The following is a 14,940-nucleotide window of genomic DNA, read 5'->3' on the forward strand; positions in this document are numbered from 1 at the left end:
AATGCCAGGATGGGGCATTTTCCGCCTCTCTGGGTAACTTGTTCCAGTGTTCATTACCCTCATCATAAAAAAAAAATCTCTTTTTTATATCTGTCTGAATCTGCCCCTTTTTAGTTCAAAGCTGTAAGGTCACTTGTCCTATCACAACAGGCCCTGCTAAAAAGTCCATGCCCATATTTCTTATAAGCCACCTTCAAGTACTGCAAGATCAGAATAAGGTCTCCTTGGAGCCTTGTCTTCCTCAGGCTGAAAAACACCAATTCACTCAGCCTGTCCTCATAGGAGAGATGCTCCAGCCCTCTGATCATCTTCCTGACCCTCCTTTGAACTGCTTCCAACAGGTCCAGAGGACCCCACAGCTGGATTCAGAACTCCGGGCCGGGTCTCATGAGAGCAGAAGGCCAGAATCACCTCCCTCAACCTGCTCATCCATTGAACAGTGCCCTCATCAAATTAATCTTTCTCCAGTTTAGAGAGAAGGATGTTGTGGGGTATCATGTCAAAGGCCTTGCAGAGGTCCCGATAGGTGAGACCCATTGCTCCTCCCTTGTCCATTGTTGTCCACTGATGTAGTTACTCCACTGTGGAAGGCCACTTGGCTGGTCAGGCAGGACTTACTCTTGGTAAAGCTGTGCTGGCTGTCCTGAACAACCTCCCTGTCCTTCATGTGCCTTAGCACAGCTACAAGATATTTGAAATGCTTTCCATTTAGAAAAAATATCATTTTGAGAGAATGAACATTTTACTGCTTTCTCCACTGTTTGGGATGATAGACCTGTCACAAAAGCTAAAACACTGGTGTTTAGTGTTAGGAACAAACATATTAGGTCCTGCTGTCTTTGAGTTCATCAAGAGCTTCCTGTCTTTAAATTTTTGGGGACTGTGAACAGTAAAACAGTAAACCCAATCTCAATAAATTCTGACTAACCATTTAAACTGATGTTTTATTTCACTGTATTATGTCAAATGACTAAGGTTCCACTTAGGAACAGTGCAGAAAAACAGAATCATTCTTTCCAAACAACACAAAATTCAAAAAGTCAGGGAGTCTGGCATAGGAAATATGGTTTTGTTGCTTTGCTATAAATAAAAGATGCCAATCTTCATTCAGGCTTCCTGCTGGACTTGGGGGGAGACTCATTTGGTACTGAGCTCATATCAAATGTATTTATTCCAACACACTAGCACAGTCCTGTTCACCATTTGCCTATTAGGATGTATAAAAGAGAAAGACTCTGCCCACACAGGATGATAGAGCACTGCAGAAGTTCCTGCATTATCAACAGTAAAGGCAAATATGTTTTTTCTATTCCTCCTTGCCACAGAAGGAGTGAGGCCAGTGTGGCATGGTGTAAAACAAACAAAATGGGCACATACATATGGCTGAGCATCCCTAACAGCAATAGCTACACACAATACAGACCTTGCCTAGTTTTACATTTGAATCTAGTTTTAATTTTTACGTGGTTTATTTTTAAACTTTTAATGTGTGAGTTTTTCCCTATGGGTGCATATTTTCTACTTATCTAATTTATGCTCAAAATTATTATAAAAATTTTGGCTACTTTATTGAAAATATTTTCAATTTAGGATTAATTGTCAAAAAAAGCTTGTATATTTGCACTTAAAACACTCCTCATGCAGGCGTAAGCAATACTTGTCTGTGTAATCACTATGCTTAAGGCTGTAATTGCCCATTTTGCATCTGTGAGTCTCTTTTGTATTGCAAGTTTTAGAGAGGAAGATTGGAAATGTTGTCCCTCATTTCTACATTACTCTCATAACTATGGATGAACTGGTCAAATCATGAGCTGCTTCTAAAACTGCTTTGCATTTATATGGTATTTTTCACCCGAAAGTATATTACAGAGGTATTAGATTTTTTACCAATTTTTCTAAGCTGAGAAGCTAATATCAGAAGGCAAATGAGGTGTCCAATGTCACACAGTCACACAGGGAAGCTGTGCCTTGGCACAGATAATTTCTCACCACTAACACCTGAGAACATCTTGTAGTACTGCAACTCAGCTGCACCTTTGCTTTCTTTCTAATTTAATGTATCCATCTCTAACACTAAACTATTAATGATGTTATTTAACTTGGATACCAGAGAGGCTTAAATAAACTTCATGGACTGTATGAAGCATCACACTTGTTTTAGATGCCTTTAAAGCTAACCTCCAGTAATTACAAGGGTGCTAATTGATGTGAATTCTAAGTGTGTGTACGTTTGTGTTTTTCCCTTCACTGAATTAATTTAACAAAGTAGATGAGTTCCCTCAGTTGCAGTCTGTGACCAGTGTCAGACAATTTCCCTGTCCCCTTGCTGGATGCAGAAGCATAAGGTGAAGGTCATCTAACTGGGCCATGGATCATTAAATAATTCCATTACTTTCTGTGTTTCATTCCCAGCTCTACTGATATTTGTTGCTGAGATATAAAGACATGGTCTCATTAATGTGGTACAATTCATGCAGCAGTGCAGCACATTGTTAAACTAAAAAAGCCCTGAAATCAAGCCCAAACCTCAAGGAACCAACATCAAAAGATCTTCACTGATTAGATGTGGAGCAATGACCAGAAAAATGAGCCTATCCCCTTATCCTCACCCTAAAAATGAGATAATTTAGGGTTCAGTTATTTCCTGCCTTGTGCATTTACAGTGATGTATCACTATGTGATAGTGATAGAGGAAACTGCCAAATCTGAACTCTTCCTTCACATCACTTTTTGTCACATGTAGCTGGTAGTTGAACACGCCTGGTGACAACCATTGCAGTCTCTTGTGAATCACTTTGTCAAACTTTGGTTTGTCTTATAGCAAGATATAAGGGAATAAACTCAAAACTTGGCTCTTGTAGAGTGCTTTTTCACATAGAAGACAATTCTTGCAAAAGACCTTAATATCCTCTTTCTCTCTCTCTGTCAGGTTTCTCCAGGTTTGCTTTAAATACCCCTTTCATAAATGGAAACCTTTTCAAGAATTCAGATCCTATCTGAGCTAGTTCTAAGCTCATAATTCTGGTGTGCTGCATGTTACAGCGGAGGAAGGAGAACAAAAGATGCTCTTTCAAGTGGTGACATAATTTAAGCTAATTGGAGGCTACTTAAAATTTTCTTCCTGTCTTTAAGGGCCATTGACTTACCCTCCTGAGGAATGATGCGTAGAGTTACACTGAGACCTGCATCTTTAATTAGCTTCACAATATCTGCATGAGGCATGTTAATAATAGACTGGCCATTCACAGCTAAGATCCGGTCTCCAACTTTAAGTTTTGCACAGCGATCCGCAGGGCTTCCATCAATTATCCGCCCTATTTTGTGGGGTACAGCTAGACAAGAGACAATAGACACAGTTAGCATATGCTGGAACGAGTGGTGATGCTCACAAATGAAAGAAAATGAGTTCATTTTAGAAGGAAGTTCTATATGAATTAAAAAGCAGCTTGTGTAAAACCATATAAGAATATAAATTCTTATGCAATGTCATTTGCAGCAACACAGTACTGTGTTTTTTCCCTAAAAATTCAGAATCCAGATGCATATATACACATGGCATATACAAGTGAAGTCGAAAGTTTATAATTCAGCTATTTTGCAAACCTGGCATGAAACAACCTAATAAGCAGATCAGGGAAACAATAAGGCATTAAAATAGGGAAAGGGTATAAATTTATACAATAAGTAGCAGTCATAAATTGTCTCCCACCTCCTGTTTATACAGAATTTCATATTTTTATGCAATAGAGGCAACAAAAATATTATTAATTTTATATACAAAAATTGTTATTGAAAATGCCCGGGGTACATGAAATTGTTCTCCTCCATCCAAATGTGTTTATTGATAAGTAGAAATAATACTGAAGATTTATTGAGATGTGCAGCTCTCTAATTAGGTATTAATAATAAATGAATAGAATTGAATTGACAGTTAGCTATGAGGACATAGACATGTACTACATCAAAAGATCTCAGCCCTCTTAAAACATTACAGAACAAAGCTTCTCCTTTTGCTCTCCTCTCTGGTTCTTCACCTTTCTGTTTACTCCATCCATGCTCTTGTCCTATCTCTTCCCTCATTTTCCATAGAATTTTCTAAATACTGTTCTTGATTTTTTGACCAGTGTTTCTACTCTATTATTTTCTGTTTTTTAACTAAATGCATATGCTATAGCTGAGAATTTTCTCTAGGCTTCCCAAAGAGCATGCTATTTTTCTTTCTCCCAAGTACTCATAAATATGCTTATCACAATTAAATGACTATATAGTCAATTAATATCCTAATGGTGTTTGAGTATTCCTTTGCAGTCCCACACTTCAGTCCTGGAAAACAGCACAAAGCAGCTCAGCCTTACTATCCACCTTTAAATTGGTGTTTAAAACTAGTGTGTTTCTTTTTTCGAAAATAATATAACCTTAACATTTAATTATCTACAGAGAACTTGGAAAAATGAAAGAAAAGATGGTTCAAACACATTTTTGGGAAATATCTAGGCTATCAATGCTCATATAAACCAAAGCTCTAACAGGAGATATGTTCAGAATACATTGCTGCAGAAGAAATTTCTCAGCACCCTTATAAAGTTTTACTGAAGGTTTTGGTGACTAACACATCTGATATAAAGTCACAATAGACATATCTCAAAATAACTTTTGTTTCTATTATGGATGTAAGTGCTTACAGTGTTAAAAATTAATTTTTGGAACACTGAAAATATAAGTGAGTACTCTGAAGTGCAAGCCATAATCAAAGTGCATGCTTCTTTACCACTATGGTTGAGGCATGAATATAAGTTAGAACACAACTTTACTAACACAGACACAACAAATGGACTTTAGAAATGCATTGTTGCTTAGGAAATAAGCACTGAATTTATGTTACAATGTCTAAACATTTCCATGTTTTAAAATAGATTAAATATCTATAGCTAGACTTTCTACAAAACATTGTGTTTATTTTGCCCTTAATGAAGACATATAACTGCTAATACATACATATCAGTGAGCAAAAAAATGAAAGAGTAACTTGACTCTTAAACAGTTTATGTTTACAAAGAGCTTTTTTCATCAAATCTATTCTTAAAGCATCAGCAAGAATGACTTAAACTAATACTAAAATCTGCCTGTTTCTGGCAAATGTAATAAAAGTTCTGTCTGAAATTGTCATGTCTTGACTGCATATTAGTGGAGATCTGAAAATGAGACTGTCTTATGTAAAAAAGTAAGAATTTTGGTAGTAAGAAAGAAGGGGAAATATGGTAGAGATGCCACAACTAAAATTTCCATGCTTGCCATTTCTAAACCTAAAGATGTTTTTGCTAGCCTAAATACTTTAGTAGAGACATCATTTCAGTAGTAAGGGGTGTGGGAGGGTGGGGGGGTGAGAAGCCCTATTAATTTGGCAGAAAAATTTTTTGTTAGACTTCTTGTACCTGCCAAATGAATAGAGCAGATGTCTGCATGTTTGAGATGTCTGCTGAAACTGAAGCTGGAGGTGGGAGAGCCACGAGACTCTAGTTAGATCCAAATCCTGAGACAAAGGAAAGGAGGGAGAAAGAGGAGGAACTTGGTGTTCTTCTCCCCTTTAAGCCTAATGGTCCTCACCTTCCTGATAAAGGTACCTACTCTAAATGTTTTGGTATCCCTGAACTCCATTCTGTTGTGTTATGAGAGGATCAGCAGTAGGTGACCATCAGATACAAACTTGTGTCTGTCCAGGTACCTTTTCTACTCCACTTTGCTATTTGGGGACTTAATGCTCCTCTCCTCAGGCTGTATTGGTGCCATATGTTGCCATTTGATCTTGTTACAAAGTAGGGTGTGGGAAAATTGTGCAGAAGGAATCTGAATCTCTGCTGGATTCAAGGGTTTTATGGGCAAATCTAGGGACTTACTGGAGGAGCTCATGGCCATGCAGCAGAAACTGGTTCATGCACATTTCTAGATAATATGAGAAGACATTTATCTCCTGGCTCCTTCCCTCTCAGGATAATGTTATCCTGAGGAGTTTCTGTTTGCCTCTCTTCCAAGTGGAACTCTGCCTGAGTGCCCTCCTAAGCCACAATATCCTGGCTGCCATGGTCCCAAATGCTTCCTTGGGAAGGGAGGATTTATTTAGGGCTTTTTTTTACAAGCATGAATTCTTCTAAGAGACACAGATTATCTGATGTGTAGGTTGTTCTCAAAAAGCAACTTAAACTTAAAATATGTTAGAAAACTTTCAATTTTTAGAGAGAGCCTTTGGTGGTGAAATACTTACTTCAAAGGGATAAGCAGGAACTACTCTCATAGGGGATTAATGAGGTAAAAGCTAAGGAGCAAAGGTGGAAATGAACTGTGAATTTCCATAATGGAGAATTTTTATTGTTCAGAATGGTCATGTCTAAAACAAGTGCGGAAGATCTATAAACTGTCAGTAGGGAGTGGGTTGAAAGAAGTGGCAGACAGGATCTCATGAAAAGAAATGCAAGATGATGCAAGTAAGGAAAAAATAACCCTGCCTAAGATTAAGCAGATATGAGCCCTAAATTAATTATTATCACTCAAGAGTCCTTGAAATATGTGCCTACATGTCTAAAAACACAAACTCATTAAAACAGTCAATATGACACTAAGGGTTCTAAAAGAGTAACAAGTGAAACAAACTATTGCTAGTTAATGCTGCGCACCTAAAATCTGAGTATTCCTAATTGCTTCAGTATCCTCATCTCAGAAATCATAGCAATGAACTCACAAAGATTCAGAGAAGGGAAGCATGGAAATCAGAAGCAGAAAACAGCCTCTGCTCAAAGGAGCTGTCCATGAACTCGCTGTCTATGCCTTCCAAAAGAGAATTTGGGGCAACCTTCTGGAGGGGCAGAAGAATAAAAGGATTCAAAAAAGGATTAGACCAATTTATGGGGGTGGATACATTGCTGATTAAATCAGAAAACCTTGGCTGTAAAAGCTGACACAATGCCTGGGAAAGGTCTTGTCTGCTGTATGTGCTGTCCTCTCTGCTGCTGATCACAGCAAAGGGACAGCAAGGAGCTGTGTGGCTGCTTGGTCTCTCCCAGCATGGCAGGTCTCTTCCTGGAAAGAAACCTCCCATGTCTGGCATTTAATTAGGGTTTTGTTAACATAAAATACTTTTTTTTTTCCTTAAATTGCATCTTCTGGGTCTTATTTTTATCTGAGCAGAGCATTTAATGATGTAACCTTTTAAAGAAGTCCCAAATCTTCTGACTAGTGGTAAATGTTTCCTATCACCCTTAAAAATTTTTACTGAACTATTCATGCCTCTTTTAACAATTCACCACAAGCTGTTCTCCAAACACGTATATATTGAAGAGTGACAGCCTGTGCCTGGATGAGACTTTGCACAGCATCTGATCCACTTATTTCAAAACACTGAGTTACCTGAGCAACATTTAATATTAGAAGGCTATACAGAGAGACTTGGATTTGTGACTTTCTTTTCAAGAAATCCATTGATTTTGCTAAAAGTGAATGTAGAAAACAAGCTGCCCCTTTGTAGAACAATTAATTTCTTGGTTCTCTCAGACTACACAATGAATGAGACTGCAAGGGAAAAATTACTGTAAACACGGATTAATACATATTTTTTAACTGTTGAAAATATGGGAAATTAGTGAGAATGAATTTATATGTATACAAACCATGCACCCCTTCAAAATAGATATAGAGGGTTTTTTTCTCTAGTACTATCAAGTAATGCAAAATGTGATACTCAGGAGTGATATAGTTGGATATCTACCTTAAGATAAAATAAATCCTTTGAAGACAGAGGGTATAATCCTAGACCCAAAATACTCTAGCAGAGAGCAGCAATGCTGCAGAAACCTTATCTGACAAAAGATCCTACACTGGAAGGTAACTTTTTTGCAATGTATTTTTCAAAATTTCATGACTTGGGGAAGATTTGAATCCTGAGAGCACCAAAGCTTCTCTGATATTTGAAATCATTAATCTCAACTCCTGAATATTGCTCAGATAGTTACAGCATTACAACACAAACTGACACAGAGTTGGCATGTAGCAGCTGAGGCTTTCCCTGAATGTATTTAATCATGCAATAATCAGCTCTTAGCTCATTGAAGAAAAATTAAATTAAAAAATGTAAAGACAAAATTACTTAAAGGAAATCTTTGCATTTAGAAAGTGGATAAGGTCTGCTTTTAGAAGCTTACATTTTTCTCTATATTTTTATTTGATAAGAATCACTCACTTTTGCTCTCCATGATTCAAATTAATATCCTTACCACACCTGCATGTCACAGAACAGAGAACAAATTTCGTGTCATTATACCTGGGTGTCCATATGCTTGGGTCAGCTGTACACCAACCCAGAGCAGTTGCTGAATACAGATACTGCTTCTAGCACCATATATCACAGAAACACAGAAGGGTGTTTGGAGGGACCTCTGGAGATCACATAGTTTAACCTGCTGCTAAAGCAGGTTCAGTCAGAGCAAATAGCACAGAATTTAGTCACATGGGTTTTGAATATCTCCAGAAAAGGAGATTTCACCACCTTTCAGGGGCCTGCTCCAGTGCACAGTCACCCTCAAAGGAAAGAAGATTTTCAGAATGAACTTTCTGTGTTTCAGTTTGTTCCAAATGCCCATTGTTTGGCTCCACTCTTTTGACACCCACCTTCAAGATATTTGTATGCAATGGTAAGAGCCCCTGCCAGCCACCTCTTCTCAAGGTGGAACAGGCCCACCTCTCTCAGCCTTTCCTCTAAGAGAGATGTTTCTGTTCCCTAATCACCCCCTTAGTGTGGTAAACATATATCCTCTGAACAGAGAGAGACAAAGCTGTCCCAGGATTTTCCTGGGAAGCTGTGAGAAAGCTCAGAGAAAAGAATGAGAAACAATTCTTATCTCCACTTGTTGTGCACACGTGGAATGTGTTATGGAGATTTGTTTACCAAAAGGAGATTTCTTAATTGGACACTGGATGGTGTTTAGATTGATTGACCAATGAGGTCAAAGCTGTATGGGACTGTCTGTAAGGATCACGAGCTTCTTAATTAGCGTAGTATAATACAGGACAGAGAATAAAGCAATTGGTCAGCCTTCTGCAGTCATGGAGTCAATGCTAATTATTAGCCTGTCAGGTCCACCCTGCTACCCCACCTTAGTACTTCACTGGGCTCTCCTCAGTCATTTCATGACTTTCATGACTGAGGAGCCCAGAATTTGACACAGCACCCCAGATGTGGCCTCACTAGGGTTGAGTAGAGGGACAGGACCACCTCCCTCTACCTGCTGGCAATGCTCTTCCTAATGCTCCCCGGGACATCACTATGCTTTTTGGCCACAAGGACACAGTGCCAGCTCATGGGCAGCTTGTTGTCCAGCTGGACCCCCAGGTCCATCTCCACAGAGCTGCTTCCCACAAGTCAGCCCCAGCCTGTGCTGGTGCCTGGGTTTATTCCTTCATTAATGCAGGACCTTGCATTTGCCTGTTTGAACTTAATGAAGTTCCTGTCTCCACAACTCTCCAGACTGCCCAGGTCTGGCCAGCAGAGCTTTCAGGTGTATCAGCCTCCCCTCCCAGTTTTGTAACATCAGCTAACTTGCTGAGGGTACACTCTGTCCTTTCACCCAGACCATTGATGAATAAGTTCAACAAGAGTGATATATCTACCAGTCTCTTGCTTTTTGAATATGAAAATAATTTCTCCTCATTTGCAAGACCCACAAGCTAAAAAGAATGGATTCTAAGAAAACATTACCATATATAAGGCTTTTCTGATTTACATCAGTATATTTTACATCTATTTAGTCCTAGACACAACTGTTTAGACTATGTTTTTTAGACAGCAACTCTCCAGTTTTCCCCCTCTATATAGTAGCTAAATGTCAAAAAGTATCAGTTAAGGGAAAAAAAAAACCAAACCCCTACTTTATCCATTAAAACCCTCTGGCAGATAAATTCTTGCAATGTTTTCTAATGTTAACAGATATAGACAGTAAGCCAAGCAAATGAGCCTTCCTGAGCCAGCTGTCCTTCTCAATGTTACACAGTGATCAAATGAATATTTATTATATTCTCAATTCTCTAAACATGCAAAGGTTTTCATTCAACTGGCAGGCTCCAGCATATCAGATTTTAATTGGAAGAATATATTAAATATAAACACCTGTAATTTCATAACTATAGAAAAATCTAAATTTCTGAAAACTTCGGTATGGTGGACTTTCCATCAGGGCTAAAAAACATTTTCCTGATATTGATAGGATATTTTATGTGACACTTATTTGGAAAATAGAAATAGTATGCATGCTGCATACTTGCATGTTAAAATAATCCATTTTCTTTATAAGATTAATGAATCTATGAATGGAAGCATCCCATTTTGTGCTGACATGGAGCATATTTGCTTGCCTAGCACAGGCATAAGAAGCTAAGTGGGAAGGAGTGCACATGCCTTACAAAGCTGAAGATCTAAGAAAAAATAATGGAACTTACAGACTATAATTAATGCTTCTACTGAAAGTAAAGTGGAATTATTAGAAAAGCCTTGGTTCTCTTGATGGGTTTTGCTAAGGAAACTCACAGTGCTTGCTCTTTGAAAACACATGAGCAGCACCTGTAGGTCCAAATAATGTATTCAGAAATACACTGGAGGACAGAAATCTAGAGAGGGGAGTAATGCAGTTAAGATCCTTCATTATTTATCAACAAAAATATCAAATAGACAATTGAATATTTCATGCCTGCAAACTGCAGCAATGTATTTTGATGATATTAAAAACCTCTTTGACCCCTTAAGGTTATTTCACTATGATAATTGCTTATGTTGATTTGAGAAACTAAATCACATAGAAATTTCTTTCAGCTGCAAGTGTTGCTGTCTCTTAAACATACTTAAAAGGGGGCTTTTGTAGCTGAAGAGGCAGAACAGCTCAAACCTGAGTATCACAGCTGCATAGAAATGATAATCTAGATTCCTTGCCCACAAACTGCAAATATCTTCCATGGGGGATGCACACTGTGGGTGGGTTTTCACCGCTATGCTCCAAAAATGTCCTAGGTGGGGTAGACAGACATCCTAATTTCCAAAGCTCTGTATCCTTTAGAATTAGAAGATTGGTCACATAAAATTATGTCCCTAACCACCATCTTACCCAGGCCAAGCAGAGGTGAAATTGCTGCAGAAACACTCAGATCACACAGCTATCACTGATCAATAAACTGGTTTTTATCTCTAAACTGTAAGGAGTTTAAAGAAACTCTGGGCTGAATGGGACTTACCCAGAATGCTGTTTTCTGCAGTCAGCAGAGACTTAGCTTGGATTTATGGTTTTTAGTTAAGACTGCATGTTTTGAGAAATGAAAGGAACTTTCATTAGACTCTGTTTTATCCTGTTTTCAAATTCCAGCAGGCACTGGCACATGCAGTGTAGGGACAAATTAAATCTACAACTCCTCTTTTGCAAAGCAGGAGCAAGATCATAACAAGTATGCACAGTCTTTAATTTTTTGAAAAGTTTTTATTGATTAGGTCTGTCTTTTCAGTTTGTTTACACTTCATAACTGTGCTAATTGACAGTACCTGCTACAGTGAAATTCCTGGAAATATTGCCAATGTTCCAACTTCATTGGAAGTTGCAATTTAACAAGGTCTGTTTACAACACATGGTTTCTCTCTAAAAAAATTACAATGTAAAGAGATTTACTGGGGATCACAAGTACTTATTCTAGATGAAGCTGCATCCCAAACACAAAAAGTAAAAGTGTCAGGAAGATATGAAGGAGGCAGGAACAAGTTTACTCCATAAAATTCTGGGGCAGAAATCTCATTCTGGTCACCTCTAGAAGTCTGCAAATGCTTTTGCATAGGCTGCAGATAGTGAAATTATCTTGATATCCTAAAAATGCTTCCCTAAATGTAATGCAAAAGTGTAGATTAATTACTTAAATTTAAGTATTTTAGCTGTAATTTCTCATGCGTGAAGAAGGGATGAGAGCCACATTCACCTTTAATGTTGGAACAGGATCTGGGGGAAGGCACAATACTATATTTTAGAGGCAGTGGAGGTTAATCCTTTCGTTAGAAATAGGTCAGGAGCCTGGACAGGTGTATTTTCTTTTCTTAATCTCTTAGCACTCCAAGATCCTCTGCGTGCTGCACTAGGCAAAATGACTTGCTCCTGGATATACCACTCAAGCACAGCTCTTTGTTTATCCACTTCATCTCTTTTTACTGATACAGTTTTGAAGCATGGCTGACCTTTTCTATGCCCCTGCTTTGCCCTGTAAAATCTCTTCATTCAATCCTTGTCATTCGTTTTCAACTCCTGATCTCCCCGCATCAGAACTGTAGTTCAGTGCAAGATAATCCCCTGTGCTGGATTAGAGAACATCCCAAGCAATGCTTTGACAAATGGGAAACAAAATTTCTACCATTATAGACACAGGAAAATAAGTGTGCCACAAGAATTGGATGTTTAAGCAAGTGCCAGTAAGGAAAAATGACATTCATATCTAAAGGCTGGCTCCAAAGTACTTAATGTTAATTTATCAAACTGACAGCTATTTCAGTGCTGCCCATCACAAAATGTGAAAAAATAGTGTGTTTCCTAATTATGGCTGTAGTCTGCCCTCACTCTGTGTCTATCAGTAGTAAAAAGCCAGCATTTAATTTTAAAATTTCTGCACAGCAAAGGCAGGCCCATATGCCAAGTGTAACAACAAACCCCTTGCAAACCATATTGAGAGAAAAGCTGACCAGAACCCTAAACCTCTTGGAAAAAGAGTTTCATCTCTATTTCTGGGAGCTGCTGAGCCTTTCATGGCTCATTCTCAGGTCAGAAGGAGCAAGAAGAACTCCTAAGATGCTGTAAGGGAGCAGTGCAGCCCACACCCCACCAGAGGGTGGAAAAGGGATTTGAGACTCAGCTGGAGCACTGTGACTTCATGGGATGGTCCTGCAGCTGCACAGACAGAGCAAACTCTCCTGGAAAACAGGACAGCTTTGTGCAACCCCTTCAACTTCAGCCCAACTGCAAAGCACTAAACCAATGAACCTGCAGCTCTGTAGCCAGGAGCAGCCTTGCTGGAATGGCTGCTTCAATTTTAGCAGTGCTTGAAGCACCTGGTGACACAAAGTGCCTGCTCCTGTACTCCACAAGAGGTGTTGTAATCTGTTGGACTGTAAAACACAGCTTGTAAGTGTGATTTCAACAACAAGGAAAATGCTTTCAGTGCATAATTAATTGCCTTCCTGAGTAATAGTGGTGATCATACTTATTCTTCCAAGACCTCAAGTCTTTTGCTTTTGCAAGAAAGTAGAGGAGGGAATAGAGTTATTGAAATAAACATTCTTAAATCAAAGGAACCCTTCCTCACTTTGCCCTGAGGATGCTCCAGTGACACAACTTCCTGGGTGCTGCTCATCCTAACAGTGTCTGGCACGACAAGATGCTCCCTGTTTTGACCTATTTTGCCCATTACGAATTTTTCAGAATTGCTTTGCAATTACAACATTAACATTACTCTGTGCATGCATGTCTGCATAACATCATTCTGCTCCATATGGGGATACAGGAGCTGGCAACAAGTACCCTGCCTCTGAAACAAGGGACACTGGAACCAGAGCACAATATCTCACCCAATTAACATATTGCTGCTATCAGAAGGAGTACCTAGCATGGTGCCATGCAGGTCCACATTTTGACAGTGATGTATCATATATTTCGGACATTGCACTTCCTATATCCATTTGATATTTTTCTACTGTTGGTATGCTTTCTACCCCTGATTGTGTCTTTCAATAAAAGGATTTTGTGTTATTTCAAGATAGAAGGTACCTCAGGAGGGTTTCCCTGTTCTACCAAAGGGCCCAAAACTTAGATGCTGTATTCTGAACGGATGCCAGTGAGTGCTGAGTAAAAGGGGACAATAATGTCCCCAATCTACTGGCTATGCTTCTGTTAATAAAGTTTAAATGACTTCACCCAAGTAAATATTAAGTAAAGGAAATAACCTCTGTTACTATAGAAAGAGTAAATAATTTTCAGATTTTTTCATTACTGATGACAGGTGATGGAAACTTCAGGATATTTTTTCTACTACATTTTTGTAACAGAATTTATATAGCAAGGGTATTTTCTTCTCTTTTCTGTCACTGTCTGCAGCAAATGTAATTTTTGTTCACTGTTCTTGTAAATTTAGGATTTGGTACTTTTGGGGATCACTGAAATTCACTGCAGTTATTATTTGATTAAATTCTCTTGTCACTTCCACAGCAGGCTGTCATTTCCCTTTACTGTTGGAGGTGTTCAACTGAGCATCAGAAATGGCTGCTTACACAGTTGCTTGTGGAGAAAGAAAAGTGCTGAAAGAACATGTTGGAGGGTAGGAGGCAAAGCAGGATCTTGAACCTGGGTCTGTAGTCTTCAAGAGACTATTCCAGGCACAGAATTTTTGGTTGCTTGAGCATTTTCCCTTTTTCTCCCCTTTCCCTCTCCATCTGCCCCAACCACAAATTCTCTCTATAAAATATTTTTCTTGAAAAAATCATGACTGACTTAACTGATTAACATGTACGTACCACAATTGATTATTTTTTTTATTTTCTGATCTTCTGCAAAGAACTTCCAGTTCTTTGGCTATTATATTCAGTAATGTGAAACTCAGAGCCCCAAGAGGCTAATTAGCTATGGTTTTGTTACAATATTAATTCCAGCAATCATGGAGTTTTAAAATTCAGCTGAGGTAGCATGAAAAGCAACTCTTTTAATAACTGCATGATCAGGAAATACTGCAAAAAAGTTTTCTGAGGTTACTTGCTATTGTGAGATAAGGTTTTCCCAGTATTCTCTTGGCTGCTTTTCAGGTATGGATTTAGAAGAATGGTGTTTGGCCCTGAAGTTGAAATTATGATTTCATTTTGTCAGGAACCAGTTTCAGGCAAAAGAACAGTTC

The 14,940-nt window shown here is 38.5% G+C and overlaps 1 protein-coding gene across 2 annotated transcripts in view; it reads right to left on the reverse strand.

Annotated features, from left to right (window-relative positions):
• The window catches only part of MAGI2 (membrane associated guanylate kinase, WW and PDZ domain containing 2), a 703,939-nt gene that overhangs the window by 49,875 nt on the left and 639,124 nt on the right, over nucleotides 1-14,940 (reverse strand). For both annotated transcript variants that reach the window (XM_014308028.2, XM_005423532.3), the window contains one exon: nucleotides 3,147-3,332. In XM_014308028.2, the coding sequence (XP_014163503.1) occupies nucleotides 3,147-3,332 (186 nt within the window). The remainder of the gene's footprint in view (nucleotides 1-3,146; nucleotides 3,333-14,940) is intronic.

Source organism: Geospiza fortis, unplaced genomic scaffold (genome assembly GCF_000277835.1).
Source record: "Geospiza fortis unplaced genomic scaffold, GeoFor_1.0 scaffold424, whole genome shotgun sequence".
NCBI classification, from domain to species: Eukaryota; Metazoa; Chordata; class Aves; order Passeriformes; family Thraupidae; genus Geospiza; species Geospiza fortis.